This window comes from Schistocerca serialis, chromosome 2 (assembly GCF_023864345.2).
Source record: "Schistocerca serialis cubense isolate TAMUIC-IGC-003099 chromosome 2, iqSchSeri2.2, whole genome shotgun sequence".
NCBI classification, from domain to species: Eukaryota; Metazoa; Arthropoda; class Insecta; order Orthoptera; family Acrididae; genus Schistocerca; species Schistocerca serialis.
The window spans coordinates 717,252,206-717,274,256 of record NC_064639.1 but is presented as its reverse complement, the minus strand read 5'-3'; the positions used below and the strand labels follow the sequence as shown (position 1 = coordinate 717,274,256).

The 22,051-nt window shown below is 42.7% G+C and overlaps 1 protein-coding gene across 1 annotated transcript in view; it reads left to right on the top strand.

The window, feature by feature from the left end:
* LOC126456357 (ATP-binding cassette sub-family C member 4-like) overlaps window positions 1-22,051 on the top strand; it is a 246,976-nt gene that overhangs the window by 41,765 nt on the left and 183,160 nt on the right. The window contains exon 6 of the mRNA XM_050092111.1: window positions 11,129-11,311. Within this exon, the coding sequence (XP_049948068.1) occupies window positions 11,129-11,311 (183 nt within the window). The remainder of the gene's footprint in view (window positions 1-11,128; window positions 11,312-22,051) is intronic.

Sequence of the window (22,051 nt, the reverse complement as noted above, 5' to 3'; positions counted from 1 at the left end):
ATTTGAATACGGAACCATTGTGTACAACGCTGTGTCACATGCACCAAAAGGTGAACCAGCAAGGGAAGTGAATTGGACACACCATTACCAATTACTATGGCAGGAGAGGGTGCTAGGGCATGAAGTATGAGGAACAGTATCAGCCTCTAGGAGGAAACCATGCATATTGTAACTGTGGCTGCATGGTACAGCGCGTATTAGACCGGAGACTGTGTAATAAAGTATGATTGAATAAATGGTTTCCAGCACGGAAATCACGCATTTCCGGACATAAGTCCATTATATCTTTTTATTCCATATCCTCTCATCAATCGATCCATAGAGTTTGTACACGGTGGAAAAAATCACCTGTATATGCCAAAAGGTGAGCATCTCAACGCGTTATTACGACGCTTCACGCGGTTCTTGAAGCGCTGATTAACAACAAAGAACCTGAATGACAATTGCTCCTGACATATTTTACACAAAGGAAATATACAAAGATACGCACATCAGTATACCCACCTGCGTAGCCGACGTCGCTAACGCATGCCCGTGCGGTGGCGCTCCATTCGGAGGTAAGCTGGTTCAAATCCTGGTTGTGGGTGAAATTCTCACTAGTAGTATTTGGCTGACAAAGGAAGCAGAGATGGTGGCGTAAAGTTCATGATCACCATTCTTGACGCCAATACCCTGGATTACATTCCAAACCTTTCCACAGCGCCTCCTGAAGTGAGGGCAAACGGTGCAGTTGATGGTGACCGTCTGTCGGGTGGGGACTTCAAGCTCGGCAGCCCCGTTGATCCTCCTCGAGAGAAGTAGGCTTTGTGGCGACAGCCTCTCTTTCATCCATAACAAAACAAACCAAACACTACACTATACAAGCACTCATCACAGCCATCCATACGACGCAGATACACCCTCCACACCCTGGAGGAAGACAGCGGCAAACCACCTCCACTACTACCTTGCCTAGAACGGCGATCGTGATTGTTGCATCTACGCTTATTCCCTGTGTTTGAGACTGACTTTTGACAGCATTTTCATTCGTCCTTTATGATGGTGCACCAATACTGAATAGCGCTTAATTTTCATTATTACCGTTTTAGTCAACTTGGATTTATTGAATAAATGCAGGGCGGGGCAAATAAAAGTGGCCCGGAGAACAGAGTTCGAAGTTACAAAGAAATACAGCAGAGGAAAGAAAATACGATACTAACCTGACCGTAGTAGATGTTAAAAGTGACCACCACTCGTCTCTTAGCACTTTTGGGCCCTGTCAGCGAGTTGCTGAAGGCGGGTCGAAACTGGACAGCTGGAATTACTGCGGTCTTATCCGAAATGATCTGCTGCAATTCTTGAAGACTGTGGGGGCTGTTGTCCCTCCCCACACGAGGTAATCGGACACTGAAAGATCGGGTGACCTGGATGGCCAGCTAGGGCCGCCACAAGGCTGACCTCTGTTAACAATTCTGTCAGGTGTGGTGATTGTGTAAATGTGTTCCAATGTGTGTAATGGAACACATGGGAGGGCATGCACGAGGTGTGGTTACACACACAAATTCATATCAAATTGTATCCATTCGTCTGGGCCTCTTTTATTTGCCCCACCCTGTATATGTTAGCACTAATTACTATAGAAGTTGGTAGTAGGCAAAATTGTGAGCTTAGGGCATGCTGCTGTCATAGCTACGTTAAATGTAGTACAGGTGTGTTCCGCGTACGACGCAAGAGCTGTGTGCATCGTTCTAGACCTCAGGCTGGCTGTTGCCGGCGCATCAAGGTCCGGCCCGACGCTCCATGCGTGATAGTTGGAATATCTGTTTAGCCAACGGGGAAACCAGATGGGTTAGGAGGAGCCTTGGTGAGAAGTCCGAGAAAATCGTAGCTCCAATCAGCAATTGAGAATGACGCGTCAGTAGCATTTGACCACAGGGCTGCGCACAGTGTAGTGCCCAGATTGACCATTACACGTACTGTTGCTCGACGTCAGTAGCGCTACCGAGACTGTAGTTTGAGAGTTTTGCGGAGGTTAAGGCTGAAATGCTCTTTCTGTTTGACGGACCATGCCTCACTTTGTCGTAGTACACAAACACAGAGAAGAATCGCGTTGAATTTCCGAAAATCTTCATTATTTACGTGAAGGGTCTCTGCGTGATGTGAGAGCAAGAATATAGTGTGCAGTCACTACTACGCGAATTACGGAACTGATCTTTTCCCAGCAGGTCATAGCTTCTATTAGCTTTATGAACAATACTGTGCAACCGTTTTGCAGACAAGTAACGGCTATTAAAAGACCTACGGATTTCATGCAGTACAACGCAAAATCACACACTGCCAGAGAAACTATGAGAATGATACCCAGGTGTTTTCAATGATAGCACGAATTCTATTATCAAAAACATCTCCATACCTATCACCAGTTTGTTCTGGCATCATGCAGAGGCTCTAATTGAAGAGGATTCTCAGGAGTCTAATGTCTGTTACACCTATAAGAGTGTTTCAGGATCAGCCTGCCCAACGCACATTGACTAGTTCTCTCACTGCCGGCTGAACAATATGCGAAGATAAAGTAGCGGTACAGCCTGCTTACGGGAGTATTACTTCCTACACAGCCCCGGATTAATTGCCTCAGTCGTACGTAAGCGTCCTGTATAATAAGAATTACGGTCACAGTTGCATATTTTCTTCTTCTGCCTCTTATTTTGCCTCCGTCCTGCTTCGGTGCAGGGTCGGCACCGATATTTACGGATTTGTAACTACTAGTTCAATATGTGTACCCCAACTTGTCTGCGTGTCGTGTTAGTCATGTGAAAGCGAACTAAAATTTTCTCAAGGTTTGCCAAACGTGTAACTGAGCGACTAACTGGGTACCACCCAAGTATTCACCTACTGGAACGTGCGAAACCGCACAGAACCTATATCCAGGCAGGCCGGCACATCAACATTCGTCGTTAATCTACTGAGTGGATTCGGTCTGGGACCAGCGCATCTCCCTTTTCCAGAAGCGGCACTTCAACATGCTCAGCTATCAGGCCACATTGCGTATTTACTAATTACCGCTATAGCTTGAGAGGGACAAACACTGCTGACATGGAATTTCAGTTACTCATTGTTGTAAACATTATCTTTCATCTGAGATATCCTATGTCTTTGTAACTATCTGACCTTGTCACTAAATCTGTTTTCAGTAGCCTCTGAAAAATTATGAGTCTTAATTTGCTCTATATCTCCGTTAATAATTGCCGGACAGAGTATTTCAAAAGGTCTCTGGATTTGCCACTTTGTGTCGAATGAAATGCCATACTGTCATTCGCTTGATCTCTATTGAGTAGCATGAAAATTAAGGTTAGGCAGAATAAAATCTGGTTACATTCACCCCTTATCATGTGTCCCACTATAAGACTTGAACTTCACCCGCTTTCAGTGTGATAGACAAAGTTTGCTACCTCGCCTTGTTCCGTTCGCTGGGACCAGCTTTCCAAGGTCTTTCTCGTAGCCTAGCAAACAGTAAGTATCATGTTGGTCTCTTCTTAGAAGACCGCTACGGTCGCAGGTTGAATCCTGCCTCGGGCATGGATGTGTGTGATGTCCTTGGGTTAGTTAGGTTTAATTAGTTCTAAGTTCTAGGGGACTGATGACCTCAGAAGTTAAGTCCCACAGTGCTCAGGTCCGTTTGAACCATCTTCTTAGAATCTTGACATTAATCTCATGTCCCAGAGGCTTACACCTACATTCTGTAAGCTTCGACACTCGACTGCCGTTTGTAGTTTCACAGAGTGAGTATTACGGTGATGTTGAAGTAGTTTGGGATATAGTGTGGAACAAACTAAAACACTTTCCTGTTCATATACCTCTGATTGACGGCCGTTGGCCTATCAGTGGGAGACACATGGGCATTGTAGGTCTGGGGGCCCCTACACTGGGCCGGCCACTAAGCTAAAAGACAGTCAACTACGCAAGTCGGCTGCCTGGGAAGGTAAGAATATGGTCACAGAGCAGGGAAAAGGGAGTTGTCTTCACTAGTGGTGTAACAAGGACGTGGCCCCGAAGTACCGTTATCCAAGATGGCGGAAGGCCGGCGTCGCCCCTAACAAGGGAACCTCCCCATCGCACCCCCCTCAGATTTAGTTATAAGTTGGCACAGTGGATAGGCCTTGAAAAACTGAACACAGATCAATCGAGAAAACAGGAAGAAGTTTTGTCGAACTGTGAAAAAAATAAGCAAAATATACAAATTGAGTAGTCGATGTGTAACATAAGCTACATCAAGGACAATGTGATCTGAGGAGCGCCGTGGTCTCTTGGTTAGCGTAAGCAACTGCGGTACGAGAGGACCTCGGCTCAAGTATTCCATCGAGTAAAAGTTTTAACTTTTTTATTTTCTAGCAATTGACGTGTGTCAATTATCAAAGTTCAGGCACTCACACAATCAACTTCGCTCTCCAAAATTCCAGGACATTTTCAGATTTGCTTGGACATATGCGGGATTTGACGGTCTACACACGGAAAAAATTGGAAAACGTTAAAAACATATGTTTTGGCAGAGCACAGGGAAAACTGTGTGACTGTGAAACTGTTGCATTCATTTGTTGCAGTTTATGTGACAAACTCTTATGTTTTCATCACTTTTTTGGGAGTTATTATCACATCCACAAGAAAACCTAAATCGGGCAAGGTAGAAGAATCTTTTTACTCATTCGCCAAGTGTACAAGTTAGGTGGGTAGACAACATATTCCTGTCATGTGACGCACATGCCGTCACCAGTGTCGTATAGAATATATCAGACGTGTTTTCCTGTGGAGGAATCGGTTGACCTATGACCTTGTGATCAAATGTTTTCGGTTCCCATTGGAGAGGAACGCACTTTCGTCTACTAATCGCACGGTTTTGCGGTGCGCTCGCAAAATACAGACACTAAACTTATTACAGCGAACAGAGACGTCATTGAACGAACTGAAAGATCATAGCTTTGCGAAAATAAATAAAGTAAAATTTTCACCCGTGGGAAGACTTGAACCAAGGACCTCTCGTTCCGCAGTTGTTCACGCTAACCACGGGACCACGGCGCTCCTGAATTGACAGTATGCTTTATGTTGCTTATCTGTCACATGGACTACTCAGTTTGTATATTTTACTTATTTTTTCCATAGTTCCACATAACTTCTTCCTGTTTTCTCGATTGATCTGTGTTCAGTTTTTCAAGGCCTGTCCACTGTGCCAACTTATAACTAAATCTGAGGGAGGTGCGATGGGGAGGTTACCTTGTAAGTACCGTTATCCAATATGGCGACCGTGACGCAAGTACGTGATGTCATGTGGCGTCAGCTGATGACGTGAGTACCGTTATCCAAAAATGGCGTAAGGTATGGTAGTTGGACTGCCACCACTAACCTAAGTCACCTCGTCCTAGGAACTGGCGCCACCACCTTGTCCTATGAACTCGCGGGAAGTTTGAATTTTGGCTGTAAGCTAGGTCAATTGGGCTACCTCTACTAACGTAAGAAAATGGTGCCAAAGAAAGGGCAGTTGTGCTACCTCCACTAACCTAACTCACCTCTTCCTACGAACTGTACGTAAGTCTTTATTAAACAACTAGAATCAGTACCACCGTCAAGTGTGTTCGTCTTCCTCTTCGAAAATGTTCCTCAATTTTGCTCTAAGAGCTTACATTCAATTCAATTTCTATAAATTTGTTTAAATTTCTTTAAATTTGTTTAAATTTATTTATTATTATTATAAACCTAAACATTAGTTCCCTGTTACCACCACAGTAGGCTGAGATATCGATAGCTGTATTACATGCACTGGACATAAGTCCTTATTTAAACAATGAGGGGCACTACAACCATCAACTCTGTTCACAAAATTTGCTCTAGTACCTGATGGGAGTTAGTATGGTGTTTCCATTCAATTCGAATATAATTTTTATAAATTTGTTTAAATTCTTATAAATTTCTTTAAATTTGTGTAAATTTCTTTAAATTTGTTTAAATTTATTATCTACCTACAGCATTAGTGTTGTGTTACCACCACAAGAGGCTTAGATATCCCTTTCTCAGTGTTTTGATAGCTGTATTACACGCACTCGTTCAGCTCTGGACATAAGTCTTTATTTAAACAATTAGAGCCACTACCACCATCAAATGTGTTTGCTATCCTCTTGGAAAATGTGCATGAATTTTGCTGAGGGGGATTAGTATGGTGTTGCCTCCACTAGAGGTTGCTCATTCATAGAGGCAAGAAAAGGTGTTTGCTACGCTTCCAAATTTCTTAGTTTCAACTACTTTTCAAGGTCATCTAACCATATTTTCTGTATACATCTAACTACAGATCTCACCTAGTTTATTACGCTGAAACAAAACACTCACTATGCCAGAGGTATGGAGAGAAGGAGAATTGGTGTGAAAAAAGGAATCAGCCTGTTCTGGGCTGCTGAAGAGAGGAGGGAGTGTACTTTATTATTTTTTTTTTTTGAACAGTTTATTTAACTGCGGATTGCCTCTAATTTATTTATTACGCCGATGCAAAATGCTCACCCTAACATGCTTAGAGTCACAATATATGGTTTACAGACCTCAAAACTACTCCTAAATAATAATACCTTAGACTGATGTGCCGAGATGCAAACAGCTCATAAATTACAAAGTCGCGCAATGGCTAGCACACTGGACTCGCATTCGGGAGGACGACGGTTCAACCCCTCGTTCGACCCCATCCTGATTTAGGTTTTCCGTGATTTCCCTAAATCGCTCCAGGCATATACCGGGATGGTTCCTTTGAAAGGGCACGACCGACTTCCTTCCCCATCCTTCCCTAATTCGATGAGACCGACGACCTCGCTGTCTGGCCTCCTCCCTCAACACAACCCAACTCTTAAATTCCCAAAGTAATTCAGTGCATACCATGCAGACATGTAAACTACTCATAGATCACCGAAATAATACAGGCAAACACGCTCACAACGCTTCATCATCCGAAAATAATTCAATGTACAAACACTCACTGCAAGTTAGCCCAACTTATCAACCACTCGAACCCTGATTCTACTGGATGGAAATCCTAAGTGCACCCTCCCCCCTCCCCCCCCCCCTCCCCCATGCATGGAAACTCTCCAGATGCAGAAGACAAAGGTTAGTGTACTTTATTTATTTTGCTGAGGAAACTGACCCAAAAATGCTTCCTAATTACATAATTAATAACAAAGATCGATCCTAATTACACAACTGTATGTATAGCGCCGCATAAGGACGGCTTAAAATAGCAAAAACTAACTATGCAACTCAACTTATGCTGCTTTAATTACACAACTATATGCATAGCACTGCACAAGAACGGCGATACTCCACCAAAACTGACAACTCGTGTTATCCTGTTTTGGAAAAAAATTATGCCACTCGAAACCAGCGACAGAAACATTCAAACTGTACCCTATACCTACAAGATAGGGGAAAAATGTTCAGCACACTAGATCCTGCTGTTCGACAGAGATGAGTTTGAAAATGTCTATTAGCTCCAAAGACAAATCTATATAGTTCTTAACATTCGACTTATAGCCTCTGTGAACACATTAACGTCTAAACCGATATTTCCACTCATGAATATACATTTCCGTCATTTAGCAGATTCCAAATCACGCCCTATAATTTACACAGTCAAACAACGTCTTTCGCATATCTAGACAACCGGCAAACGTGTCTTCCACCTGCTAGATGCACACACCACAATCGCCTTCCTCTCATCAAAATAAGAAGTCAAATGTGAAGAAGCACTCGACCAAACAATTTACATGATAACAGAATAATGACATAACACACATCCATATTCAATCTTGTCAAATGTCCACTTGATCACGAAAGCTACACATACTAAATATTAATTCGCTATTCGGTTGTCTAGACGATTGCACGGTTAAATCAAAAACATTCCCGAATTGCAACAGCCCTCTCCATTCAGATGGCCCCCGCCATTATTGGGAAACTTGAATCATTCCCACCACAGGCCACGCATAGACATAATTATCCTACCAAATCGAACACATATATATTTGATCGCTATCTCACAATTCAATGACTTTCGACAATGAGGGAAGTATCCGAAATACACCCTGCTTACGGCTCTGGAAATATCACTTGACATACTCTTCTCTTTCTATGACATGTCAGAGGTTCGGTGATATGACTGGGATATAGACGATGCTTGATTGAGAAGGATCACAAACAGTGGATGATGTGCTGAGTGAGGCTGTAAGAATTGTGCAATAGCTTTCCAGATCTCTAGTGCCATGCTATCCGCTAGAAATGCAGTATCGGATTTTGAATCAAGTCCTCGCATTCAAGCACATACCTGCGTATGATCCTATGGAGAAGTCCTTTATTACAGCCACTAATGAATCATATTTCTAGCACTCTAATATCTCGAAATGAGTCACCTTTCTCGAGCCGATCTGCTACAGTAAAATTTCAGCCTCGGTTTAATTACCCCCCATGCAACTGCTGCCATTTCTCCAGCTTTAGGCACATGATCGTAGAGGATTTTGACTGTGGTAACAGTGCTCGACTACATATGATAGAATCGGAAGCGTTTATTACCGACTACTAGTTAGATCTGCCCTGCTTATAGTCTTCTGATCTGGCGCAGTAAGGTGCATTCTGTCAACAGTGGTACGAAACATTTATTACAACACCTGAAATATTGGTTCCTATGACATTGTGTCAGTTACGGGGATCGGAAAAATTTCCTGTGGAAATCTGTGCCACTGTTGCTTATGCCGTGTGGGACGCGCTGAACTTGTTATGTCATTAAGGAGCGTCGCTGTCTGTGTTCTGATAGGCGCTGAACTTATGGAACTTGTTTCTGCCGCATCTTCGAGGATCGTTTCAGAGGTTCTGCACATTGTGAGATAGAATTGAAGAAAATAATCGATTTTATCAAATAGCGTTACAGGCCTTCAATATAATAGCCATTCTTGCTTATGACAACTTCCCAACTTTTGGTAACTTTTTATTTCGGATAGGGCACCTTCATTGTTGAGCTGTCTGGTTACTCAGGTCAGGTCGCTGGAAGCTCTATCAACCGTATCAAAACATTTCAAAACATTTTCCACACAGTGTATTGTCATGTCCATTATAATTATCCGGGCTGTTATGCCGTGGTCGGTTGATGAATTTTGTCTCAATTCCCAACGTTTCGTCTCCGACTGCGGGAGACATCTTCAAGGGGGTCCGTAGGTCGATGGAAGGTCCAACACATCCACCGGCTCGCTACTGACTGCCGCTAAATTCTGTGTCCGCGCGCTCACGCGCCGGGGTGTGACGTCACGTGCTTTGGAAACGTCAGTGCAATTGGCCGCTGTCCGCTGCCGTCGATCGCCGTCACCATCACCCAGTAGTGGACGGGTGGTACACATCTTCTGTAACACCGGCATCCATATACCGTTTAATTTCACGCCCTCCTCCTTTCGGTTGAAATTATTTGAGTGTTTAGCGATTTCGATTGCCTCCCTGTAGAGCCTTTCGTAGTATCCGCTTGTGGCCGCTAGTACTTGCGTCTCCTCGAAACGAATATTGTGGTTCCCTGGCTGGAAAGCATGCTCCGCAACAGCTGATCGTTCCGTTTCTCCTCTTCTACAATTTCCCTTGTGCTCTTCCAAACGTTTAGAAACAGTTCTTTTAGTTGTACCCACATAAACATCACCACAGCTGCATGGGATTCTATACACCCCAGCTTTTTCCAAAGGTTTGCGAGCGTCCTTGGCAGGCTTAAGGTATTCCTGTATCTTCCTGGTGGGCTTGTAAATTACGGTAATATTCCGCTTCGTCAAGATCCTCCCTATTCTTTCCGTTACATTTTTAACAAACGGTAGGAAAACCTTAGATTTTGCAGTAGCCTGTACGTCAGTATGATTTCTGTGTGGCTGCCTCAACGCACGTTTTATTTCGGCGGACGAATATCCGTTCTTCATTAGTGCATTGTGGAGATGTTCCATCTCAGCGTCGAGCAACTCAGGTTCACAAATATTTCTAGCTCTGTCCGCTAACGTCTTGATAACACCCCGCTTCTGTTGTGGGTGGTGGTTCGAATCCCGGTGCAAATAACGGTCCGTGTGCATGGGTTTGCGGTATATATAATGGACATGATATTTCCGGCCGTGAAAGTCTATTTTCCATTGTTTGTAGGCACCGGAATTTTTACGGGTGCGGGGAGTGGGAGCTTTTCCAATGTGACATTTGAGACTTCAGTTCTGGCTCAAAATCTCGTATCGAGGTTTAATCAAGTGGAACAGTCCTTTTCAGAAACTGCTCTACTTCTGTTCGATAACGTTGAAGCCATTCTTTTGAGATTTTTTTGCGGTCTACTCTCTGTTCTTCACTCAGATCACACAGACCCATCTGGCAGCAACTTTTCTCATTTTTAACTTTTCAGTTACGATTCTGTAAATTGAAGTGAAGGACATTCCGACCTTAAATGCAATTCCCCCACACGTTTTTCGTCTATCCTCTCTCACAATGTCATTAACAATAACTTTGAAGGTTTAATCTGTCGCGTCTGATAACCTTCCACTTCCTGGCTTGAAACGTGAATACCACCGTGATACTGTGCTACAATCCACTACATCATTTTCACACACCTCTCTCAAAGAGCTGTAAATTTCCGTTGGGTTCTTTCCACGTAGGAAGTCGGATGTAATTTAGAAACGCTGTTCGCTATGTGTGATCCGACTTGACTCGGTTTCATCTTGCGTTTTAAAAGTGAATATCTTATGACACAGGTACCATAACAGTCGCACATACGCAGATGCAGGACTTTTGAAATGACACTCGTACTTCGCTTAATTTCTTGTAGCCTGATTAAGATGTATTAACATATGATAGCCAGCAAATTTCGTAACAGCAAAAGCGTTTACTTATTGCTGTAGGTTACGGCAGTCACACCACACCGTTACTTGCAGAGTAAATTTAGCTGCGAAACATCATCATTCATTCAAATCAGCACACCTTTACTGTTTGAGAAGTGCTTCACCTGACAGTCTTTGTGTGCTTGAAACGAATTTCTGCGAGTTGCGTTGCATTTGGACGATAATACCAGTCCAGACATAAATGCCCGACAGCTCTGCTGTGCTACACGGTGTGTTACGCTGGTGTGCAGGAGTTCCTTCTGAAGCCAGAGGCGACAGTGGCGGACAGGGCGCAGGGAGCCGCCGCTGGGGAGGTGAGCCTGCAGCACGTGTCGGCCACGTGGGACGGCGACCACCCTGCGCTCTCCGGCATAGACCTCAGCCTCCGCCCGGGCCTGCTGTGCGCCGTCGTGGGGCCTGTCGGCTGCGGGAAGGTAAAGCACGGGACTCTGCGCTTTGGACGCGACGAGCTACACAATCCAGTCACGCTCAGTCAGCACGGTATTCTGCCACAACTAACACGTCAACCTTCTCACTAGCAGAAGTAGGAAACATGTATAATATGCAAACATTTTTAGCGAAGTTTTAATGACTGCACTGGTATACACTAACGACTTTTTTAAATTGGTCATCAGTCTTCTGACTGGTTTGATGCGGCCCTCCACGAATTCCTCTCCTGTGCTAACCTCTTCATCTCAGAGTAGCACTTGAAACTTACGTCCTCAATTATTTGCTGGATGTATTCCAATCTCTGCCTTCCTCTACAGTTTTTGCTCTCTGCAGCTCCTTTAGTACCGTGAAAGTCATTCACTGATGTCTTAACAGATGTCCTATCATCATGTCTCTTTTCCTTATCGGTGTTTTCCACATGTTCCTTTCCTCTCCGACTCTGCGCAGAACCTCCTCATTCCATACCTTATCAGTCCTCCTAATTTTCAACATTCGTCTGTAACACCACATCTCAAATGCACCTCTTTTCTTCCGATTTTCCCACAGTCCATGATTCACTACCATACAGTGCTGTACTCCAGACGTACATTCTCAGAAATTTCTTCCTCAAATTAAGGCCGATATTTGATATTAGTAGACTTCTCTTGGCCAGGAATGCACTTTTTGTCATTGCTAGTCTGCTTTTGAAGACCTCCTTGCTCCGTCCGTCATTGGTTATTTTTCTGCGTAGGTAGCAGAATTCTTTAACTCCATTTACTTTGTGACCATCGATCCTGATGATAAGTTTCTTGCTGTTCTCATTTCTACTGCTTCTCATTACCTTCGTCTTTCTTCGATTTACTCTCAATCCATATTCTGTAGTCATTAGACTGTTAATTCCGTTCAACAGATCAGGTAATTCTTCTTGACTTTCACTCAAGATAGCAGTCATCAGCGAATCGTATCATTGATATCCTCCACCTTGAATTTTAATTCCACTCCTGAACCTTTCTTTTACTTCCATCACTGCTTTCTCGATGTACAGATTGAACAGTAGGGGCGAAAGGCTACATACTTGTCTTACACCCTTTTTAATACGAGCACTTTGATCTTGGTGGTCCACTCTTATTATTCCCTCTTGGCTGTTGTACATATTGTATATGACCCGTCTCTCCCTATAGCTTACCCCTACTTTTTTCAGAATTTCGAACATCTTGCACCATTTTACATTGTCGAATGCTTTTTTCACCTCGACAGGTCCTGCGAACATGTCTTGATTTTTCTCTGTAGTCTTGCTTGCATTATTAACCGCAACGTCAGAATTGCCTCTCTTGTGCCTTTACCTTTCCTAAAGCCAAACTGATCGTCATCTAGCGCATCCTCAATTTTCTTTTCCATTCTTCTGTATATTATTCTTGTAAGCAACTTGGATGCATGAGCTGTTAAGCTGATGGTGCGATAATTCTCTCACTTGTCAGCTCTTGCAGTCTTCGGAACTGTTTGGATGATGCTTTTCCTAAATTCTGGTCGTATGTCGCCAGACTCATTCATTCTACACACCAACGTGAGTAGCCGTTTTGTTGCCAGTTCCCCCAATGATTTTACAAATTCTGATGCAATGTTATCTATCCCTTCTGCCTTATTTGATCCTAAGTCCTCCAAAGTTCTTCTAAACTGTGATTCTAAAACTGGATCCCCTATCTCTTCTAAATCGACTCCTGTTTCTTCTTCTATCACATCAGACAAATCTTCCTCCTCATAGCGGTTTTCAATGTATTCTTTCCACCTATCCACTCTCTCGCCTGCATTTAACAATAAAATTTCCGTTGCACTCTTAATGTTATCACCCTCGCTTCTAATGTCACCGAAGGTTGTTTTGACTTTCCTATATGCTGAGTCTGTCGTTCCGACAATCACTTCTTTTTCGATCTCTTCACATTTTTCCTGCTGTCATTTCGTCTTAGCTTCCCTGCACTTCCTATTTATTTAATTCCTCAGCGACTTGTATTTCTGTATTCCTGAGTTTCCCGGAATATTTTTGTACTTCCTCTTTTCATCGATCAGTTGAAGTATTTCTTCTGTTACCTATGGTTTCTTCGCAGTTACCTTCTTCGAACCTATTTTTTCTTCCCAACTTCTGTGATGGCCCCTTTTAGAGATGTCCATTCCTCTTAGCTGTACTGCCTACAGAGCTATTCCTTCTTGCTGTATCTATAGCCTTACAGAACTTCAACTTCATCTCGTCATTCCTTAGTGCTTCCGTATCCCACTTCTTTGCGTATTGATTCTTCCTGACTAATGTCTTAAACTTCAGCCGACTCTTCTTCACTGCTATATTGTGATCTGATTCTATATCTGCTCCTGGGTACACCTTACTATCCAGTATCTGATTTTGGAATCTCTGTCTGACCATGATGTAATCTAACTGAAATCTTCCCGTATCTTCTGGCCTTTTCCAAGTATAACTCCTCCTCTTGTGCTTCTTGAACAGAGTATTCGCTATTACTAGTTGAAACTTGGTACAGAACTCAAGTAGTCTTCCTTCTCTCTCATTCTTTGTCTAAAGCCCATATTATTCTATTCTTCTACTCCTTCCCCTACAACTGTGCTCCAGTCCCCCACGATTATTAGATTTTTATTCCCCTTTACATACTGTCTTATCCTTTCAATATCCTCAAACACTTTCTCTATCTCTTCATTTTCAGCTTGCGACGTCGGCATGTATACCTGAACTATGGTTGTCGGTGTTGGTTAGCTGTCGATTCTGATTAGAACAACCCGTCACTGAACTGTTCACAGTAACACACTCCCTGTCCTAAATTCCTATTCATAACGAATCTTGCTCCCATTATACCATTTTCTGCTGCTGTTGATATTACCCTATACCCATCTGACCAGAAATCCTTGTCTTCTTTCCACTTCACTGACTCCTACTACTTCTAGATTGAGCCTTTGCATTTCCCTTTTCATGTTTCCTAGCTTCCCTACCATGTTGAAGCTTCTCATATTCCACTCCCCTACTCGTAGAACTTTACCCTTTCGTTGATTATTCAATCTTTTTCTCATGGTAACTTCCCCTTGGCAGTCCCCTCCCGGAGATCCGAATGGGAGACTATTCCGGAATCTTTTGCCAATGGAGAGTTCATCATGACACTTCTTGAGCTACAGGCCACATGTCCTGTGGATACACGTTACGTGTCTTTAATGCAGTGGTTTCCATTGCCTTGTGCATCCTCATTCCGTTGATCATCACTGATTCTTCCTCCTTCAGGGGCAGTTTCCCACCCCTAGGACAAGAGAGTGCCCTGAACCCCTGTCCGCTCCTCCTCCCTCTTTGACAAAGCCATTGGCAGAATGAAGGTGACTTCTTATGCCGGAAGTCTTCAGCCGCCAATGCTGATTATTAATCAAAATTTAAGCAGCTGCGGGATTTGAACCCGGGACCGAAGACGCTTTGATTATGAATCAAAGAGGCTACCACTAGACCATGGGTAGACTAACAGTCTAACACATACATAGTACCAAAGTTGTACCTTAATTTGATGTAAATCATTACCGTTGTTCTTCTTTGAATACCGCTACGGTCGCAGGTTCGAATCCTGCCTCGGGCATGGATGTATGTGATGTCCTTAGGTTAGTTAGGTTTAATTAGTTCTAAGTTCTAGGCGACTGATGACCTCAGAAGTTAGGTCGCTTAGTGCTCAGAGCCATTTGAACCATCTTATTTGAATATTGGTGGTGAAAAACTTCCAGTGCCAGTATTTGGCCCACAAGGGGAGGAGTGGTGGTGGCAAAAAGTTCCCCATCGCTAGTCTTTGCACTAATGTCTTGAGTTAAACTCCAAACCTCCCCACAGTGACTCGTGAAATGAGGGCATGTGATACTGTTGACAGTGATTCATCCATTCGATAGCATCGTTAGTTCGGCTGCCCCCTTGGTGCTACATGAGAGGTGTAGACCAAGTGCCAGCACCACTTTCACCCTCTCTTCCCTTCCCTTCACCCTTCACAGTCTCAACATTGCCCGGTTCAAGCACTCATCAGAGTCATCCGCACGACACAGATGCACAGGTTGTGCGAAGGAAATGGCAAACCAGGACCTTGCCTAGAATGGAAATGCTGGATTCCTGCACCTACTAGTTGGGGGTCGCTGTGGGTTCTGGGCTAAGAGTTCATGATGTCAGCATCAGCATTCCCAGAACTGACATCAGCATCAGCTCTTTCCAATGACATCATTCCAGGAATTTACTCCTCCTTCCATACCCCTCTGGGAGGGGCCTTTCTGTGGGAGTTGGGTTGCATTCGAAGGTGTTTCTTGAATAATTAGAAAGCTACAGCCTCTAGCGAAAACGTATCCCAGTACAAAATTTACCTAGTTGTATTTCCTAAAAAACGTCCTGTTCATTTTCTTGTGTGGGACTAACAGTCTGCATGAAGCGAGTGCGAGCGCAAGAAAAACTCACATGTGGCTTATGAAGGCCAGATATAACATTGTGGTCTGCGTAAAACCACATAGGCATGTGAATCACCCTCTAAGAAAAAAAAATTTCAATCCTGTCAATCAATAACAGCACATGCGCACTTTTCATAACTCTGGCATGTACACTTGCTTAACATTGGCATAATATCTTAATCGGTCGCTACATTTTATACTGGCATATAGAAGAGAATTACGCCCTCGCTGTAAGTATTGACTAAGTACCTCCAAAATACCGTCAAGCAATGTTACATTAAGAAAAATTTTGAATCACCCCAGTTCCCAGAACTACTGAAGATAGACGTTGACTGTGGATATTGTATCACAGTCACAGTCCTACTGACTGTCCAGACATGTCACTAAACCCGCCCAAAGGTGTAAACAACTATGCATGAGCAGCACCTATTAGACGGAGGAGGTCCGACAGCTCCAGTCATTTCACCAGGAAGGATGGACACGGCTCGTGTTGTCTATGGTTTCAAACATGCCTTCACGCTCAATACCGCAGTTCGATCACGTCCACATTGTAACTTTGTGCCAGGAAGGGCTCTCAACAAGGCAAGTGTTCAGGCGTGTCGGAATGAACCAAAGCGATGTTATTCGGACAGGTAGGAGATACAGAGAGACAGGAACTGTCGATGACATGCCTCGCTCAGGTCGCCCAAGGGTTACTACTATAGTGGATAATCGCTACCTATGGATTATGGGTCGGAGGAACCCTAACAGCCACCATGTTAAATAATGCTTTTCGTGCAGCCACAGGATGTCGTGTTACGACTAAAAATGTGCACAATAGGCTGCATGATGCGCAACTTCACTCCCGACGTCAATGGCGAGCTCCATCTTTGCAACCACGACACCATGCAGCGCGGTACAGGTGGGCCCAACAACATGCCGAATGGACCACTCAGGATTGGCATCACGTTTTCTTCACCGACGAGTTTCGCATATGCCTTTAACGAGACAATCGTCGGAGACGTGTCTGGAGGCAACCCAGTCAGGCTGAACGCCTTGATCACACTGTCCAGCGAGTGCAACAGGGTGGAGGTTCCCTGCGGTTTTAGGGTGGTATTATGTGGGGCCGACGTGTGCCGCTGGTGGTCATGGAAGGCGCTGAAACGGCTGTACGATACGTGAATGGCGTCCTCTGACCGATAGTGCAACAATATCGGCGGCATATTAGGGAGGCATTCGTCTTCATGGACGACAATTAGCACCCCCATCGTGCACATCTTGTGAATGACTTCCTTCAGGATAACGACATCACTCGACTAGAGTGGCCAGCATGTTCTCCAGGCATGAACCCTATCGAACATGCCTGGGATAGATTGAAAAGGGCTGTTCACGGACGACTTGCGGATAGTATGCCGAGATGAATACAGGCATGCATCAGTGCAAGAGGACGTGCTACTGACTATTAGAGGTACCAGTGTGTACAGCAGTCTCGACTACCACCTCTGGAAGTCTCGCTGTATGGTGGTGCAACATGCAACGTGTGGTTTTCATGAGCAATAAAAGGGGCGGAAATGATTTTTATATTGATCTCTATTCCAATTTTCTGTACAGGGTGATGCAAAACTTTTTTTGAAGTGCGTATTTTGTAGATCTCAAGAAAGATATAAACAGTGTATGAAACGCAACTATCATTTGCCTGTCTACAACCATGTGCTGCTGCCAATAAATGTAGTGCTCCACTGTTGTTAGACAACTTGTCCATTCTAGACCTGTAGTGAGAGGGTTAGGTTGTGGGTATCGAGAGATCGAAAGTATTGCTACAAGGGAATACATCTTGCATTGCCTTCTGTGCGCGTATACATTTAATATTCGACTGAATTCGCATTTCTACAAGTCTCAGCTTGTCCGTACACAAATGCGTTTCTATACAGTCTATGACTGCTAAAAGGATTGACTTAGTACTTTCACGATTACGCGTGGCCATGGAACTGACTAGCTGTACTTGCCCACTGGTGTCCATACTAAAGACATTGTGTAGAGCATATCCTCCATTACGCTGTTGTTAAAAATACTCCACATAATGTAGTCTAATACCTCTTCTATTCCACATTTTTGCGGAATTTCTATGTATAACTTTAAGTTAATAATCTTTTTGCAAAACAAATTATCATTAAAAGCTATTACCCCAACAGTTTTAAATTCTGCAAGAATCCGTTGCTATGTTGCTACGTGTGCAACAACTTTATTCCTGCAGTTTCTACCGCTACTCCAATAAATGGACACCTATCTTTGCTATTTTACAAAATGGCTCTGAGCACTATGGGACTTAACATCTATGGTCATCAGTCCCCTACAACTTAGAACTACTTAAACCTAACTAACCTAAGGACAGCACACAACACCCAGCCATCACGAGGCAGAGATAATCCCTGACCCCGCCGGGAATCGAACCCGGGAACCCGGGCGTGGGAAGCGAGAACGCTACCGCACGACCACGATGCTATTTTACACTAAATGTTAATATGTCCCTACGTTTAAAGTAATATTTAAAAATTGCTTGTGCATTATGTAATTGCGTCTTCTTTTTCCAATAACAGTTTATATGTCCTTTTTTTGGCAGTTGTCTACGCCATATACTTCAGTTTTTCGTTTCCTAGCTACGATGTCTTGCATTTCCAGTTCTTTTTCGCATACGTAAGACATTAACCATGCTTATGGGATTATTACACCAGTAGACAAACTGCAGAATACAACTGGAACACCACAGAACGTCTGTTCCATAAGTTATTCCTTACCTGATACTACATAGAAGTGACTGGCACAGAGTACAGTGACAAATACTGTTTTTCGGTCTTTGCACATGGTCAAACATACGATCCACTCAGTTTCCAAGCTACAACATTCTCTACACACTTGGATTCATAGAGTTTTCTTTCCGGTATCCCTTAATGCAGTAAATGATATCGATTTCGACATTTTTCGACCAGTACTCTAACGTATAGTTATATGCGGTTATCTTGGCCAGCAAAGGCACCACATATTCAGTGGTTTCCTTTAGTAATGTTAAGACTAAGGACAAAATCTAGTAAGAGGAATGCAAAGAATAGCTATACATTACCTAGAGGCCGCACTGTCTTTGTTTAAAGGATTTACATATCCAAAGGAGTCAATATGTCAAACAGACTTAACGCATTAAGTGTTAAGAGCTTAAAAACTGATCATATGATTGTGACATCGCTTTTCGTTTTTTTATGGCTGCTGTCTACGCCATTTATTCCAGTTTTCGTTTCTCGACTTCGATGGCCTACGTTTCAAGTTTTCTTTTTTTCATACATAACACAATAACCATGCATTTAGGAACTTGTTACCGCAGTAGACTAACTGCAGAACACTGTTAAACATTACAGACTGGCGTTTTACTACACACAGAGAGGCTCCGCAGCGGAATATGACGGCAGACTGCTGAGGAGCGATTCCGCTTACAACATCGTATAGCCATGTAGAACTATGTTAACTTTTTTTCAAACTAATTACTGTTAACAACTGTTGTTCCATTGGTTTTAGACTCTACAAAAGGTTGTTATGAGATGTAAAATATCTAAACAAGTCCAGATGTGAGTGGAGCTTTATAAACAGATCTTTCATCCTTTAATGTAGTAAACAGTCTCAGTTTCAACATTTTCTACCAGGACTACCATGAATGGCTACTCACCATTGCTGTTATAGTAAAATGCTGGTGTCTCTCTGTGTTTAAAGTAGTACGTAAACTTTGTCAGGACATTTGCAAGCTATATTAAAACGCCTTCCTGTGTTTTGACCTACAAATATACAAATATTATGACAGATTGGTATGTGAATTAAACGCATATGAGATGAGGGTTGTGTAGAATTACATAAATTTCAGGTAATTAGGATCAATAATTGGTTGTAAAATTGTGTTCTGTATGGCTATAGTTTTATTTCCTTTAATGTAACAATCGATTATGCAAACTAGCAAAGCATCGATGTAGACAGTTGTATTCTAAACAATCTCTTGGCTGAATTCTCTGTTGTTCTATTAAATGACTATTCATTATAAACAAATTGCGAGTACATTCTCTTAACAAAATTCTATTTTGTTCTACTGTATGACTTGCAAATGTTGTGCTAGACTGTTCGTTCTTTAATGGAGCATTTGTTAACTGCTGAAATGGGTTGATGATTGGCTCTTCGTTGTGGAATTTCCGTGTAGAAGTTCATCTATGTGGAAATCGATTCAACGGCTACGTAACTGAGGCTGCGTACTTGCTATTGACTCAAGACTGGGTAGGGTGATGAGAAGGGAAAACACTTTATTATTTGCATTTGCTGTGGCTGTCAAAAGCACCACCATCCCAACTGTTTTCTTTGCTAATACTAAGGATAATAGCAATATCTATTAAGAGAAACCTCTAGAGATCCAAACGAATCAATGTGTCTATCAGACTTAACACATTACCTGTTAACAGCTTATAAGCTTATTCCATAACAATGACGTCGCTTTTTACGTTAGTGCCATAATGGCACAACAAATAACATCATATGTATAAATGTGCTACAGCTCCATCATGCTACGCTAATTTCATAGAAATATCTGCTTTAATCTGTTGTGTTCTACCCACTCTATAATTCTTTATAGCATCCATAACAAGGTTTTGGTTTTGTGGCGCGTATACGCAAGAAACATGGAATTTGTTGATCAGTCACGAACACTTACCAGATTGCATTAATAGGTGAAGGGTGTAATAGTCATGAGAAAATACGATGGAAGTCCATGTTTACTGTAGGGGTGGTAAACCAGCTATATATAACTTTCTGCTCCACCATAGAGAACTGGAGGGATTCTGTCATTTTATCGTTATTTGGCCAAGTGTTTGGTAAGCAGAGAAACAGATACGGTAATCTATCTGTAACATACATTTCATGCTGTTATAAAAAAAACTTTTAACATTCAATTGATGTATGTATGGATTCTAAGAGGAAAATCACTGCTTCTAATAGCATGATCTCTGAAATAACAAATGCCTTCAACAGTAAATGTTTCTAATATAGAAAAAGTGTGAGCATCATATGCCAGTATCGAAAACAATAATGAAAACACAACACAGAGTATTAGTGGTGTCTCAAGCCTGCCAAGACTTTATAGAAGTTCTGATGTTTACTCATGTTGTTACGTGGTCTTGGAGTGATATTTTATAAGCATCAGTAGGCATAAAGCTGTATTTTAAGATATATATATATATATATATATATATATATATATATATATATATATATATATATGTGTGTGTGTGTGTGTGTGTGTGTGTGTGTGTGTGTGTGTGTGTGTGTGTGTGTGTATGTGTTCTGTGTGTCTGTCTGTCTGTGTTGTCTGTGTGTTGTCTTTGTGTTGTCTTTGGAGATTAATGTGTGGGTGCTAACAGAAAAAATATATCAAAATGTGTTTATTTTATAATAATTCAGTTTGCTGTTCCACATGAAAATGGAGTCAATGGAAATATGTCTTTCTACACTGATGGAAAAGAAATTGCAGCACTAAGCAGCAGTTGTAGGACGTAAACGAAAGTTGATAGGCATGTTTCCACACCTGAAAGATGTGTATTCTCAGCTGCATAATAGTAGCGATAATAATGCCACTATGTCAGTGCAAATCAGGTTTGCTTTAAACACACGCCGAAACACAAGAGAGCGTTAATTGACTTTAAGATTGACCGTGGTGAGTTGATGTTAATCAAAAATGCCTTTAATGCGACAAAGACTCTATTATCAACATATCACTGAGTTTGAATGAGGTTATTTAATAGGGCTATGAGAAGTTTGATATCTATGATATTGCAGAAGGACTTGGCAGAAATGTAGCCACTGTACATGACTGCTAGCAACAGTGGTCACGAAAATGTATGGTCGCAAGATGATTAGGCTCTTGACGGCCACATGGAAGTTTCATCGTATGGCTCTGGCGCATCATAGTGCATATGCAGCGGCAATTTGAGCGACAGTTCACACCACAGTGACCCAACGAACTGTTACAAATCGCTTATTTCAATGACATCTCCGAACCAGACGCCCTCCAGTGTGTATTCCATTGACCCTAAACCACCACCGTTTGTGACTTCGTTGGTGTCATACGAGAGCTCCATGGATGTCAGGGTGGAGGTCGTGTTTTCTTATTAGAGCTTGCTCTGCCTCGGTTTCAGTGATGGCGGTTTGTTGATTAACAAGAGGCCAGTTGATCTCCTCCCAGCCTGTCTTGCATGCTGGATGTACACCTGGAGTTATGGTACGGGGTGCGATTT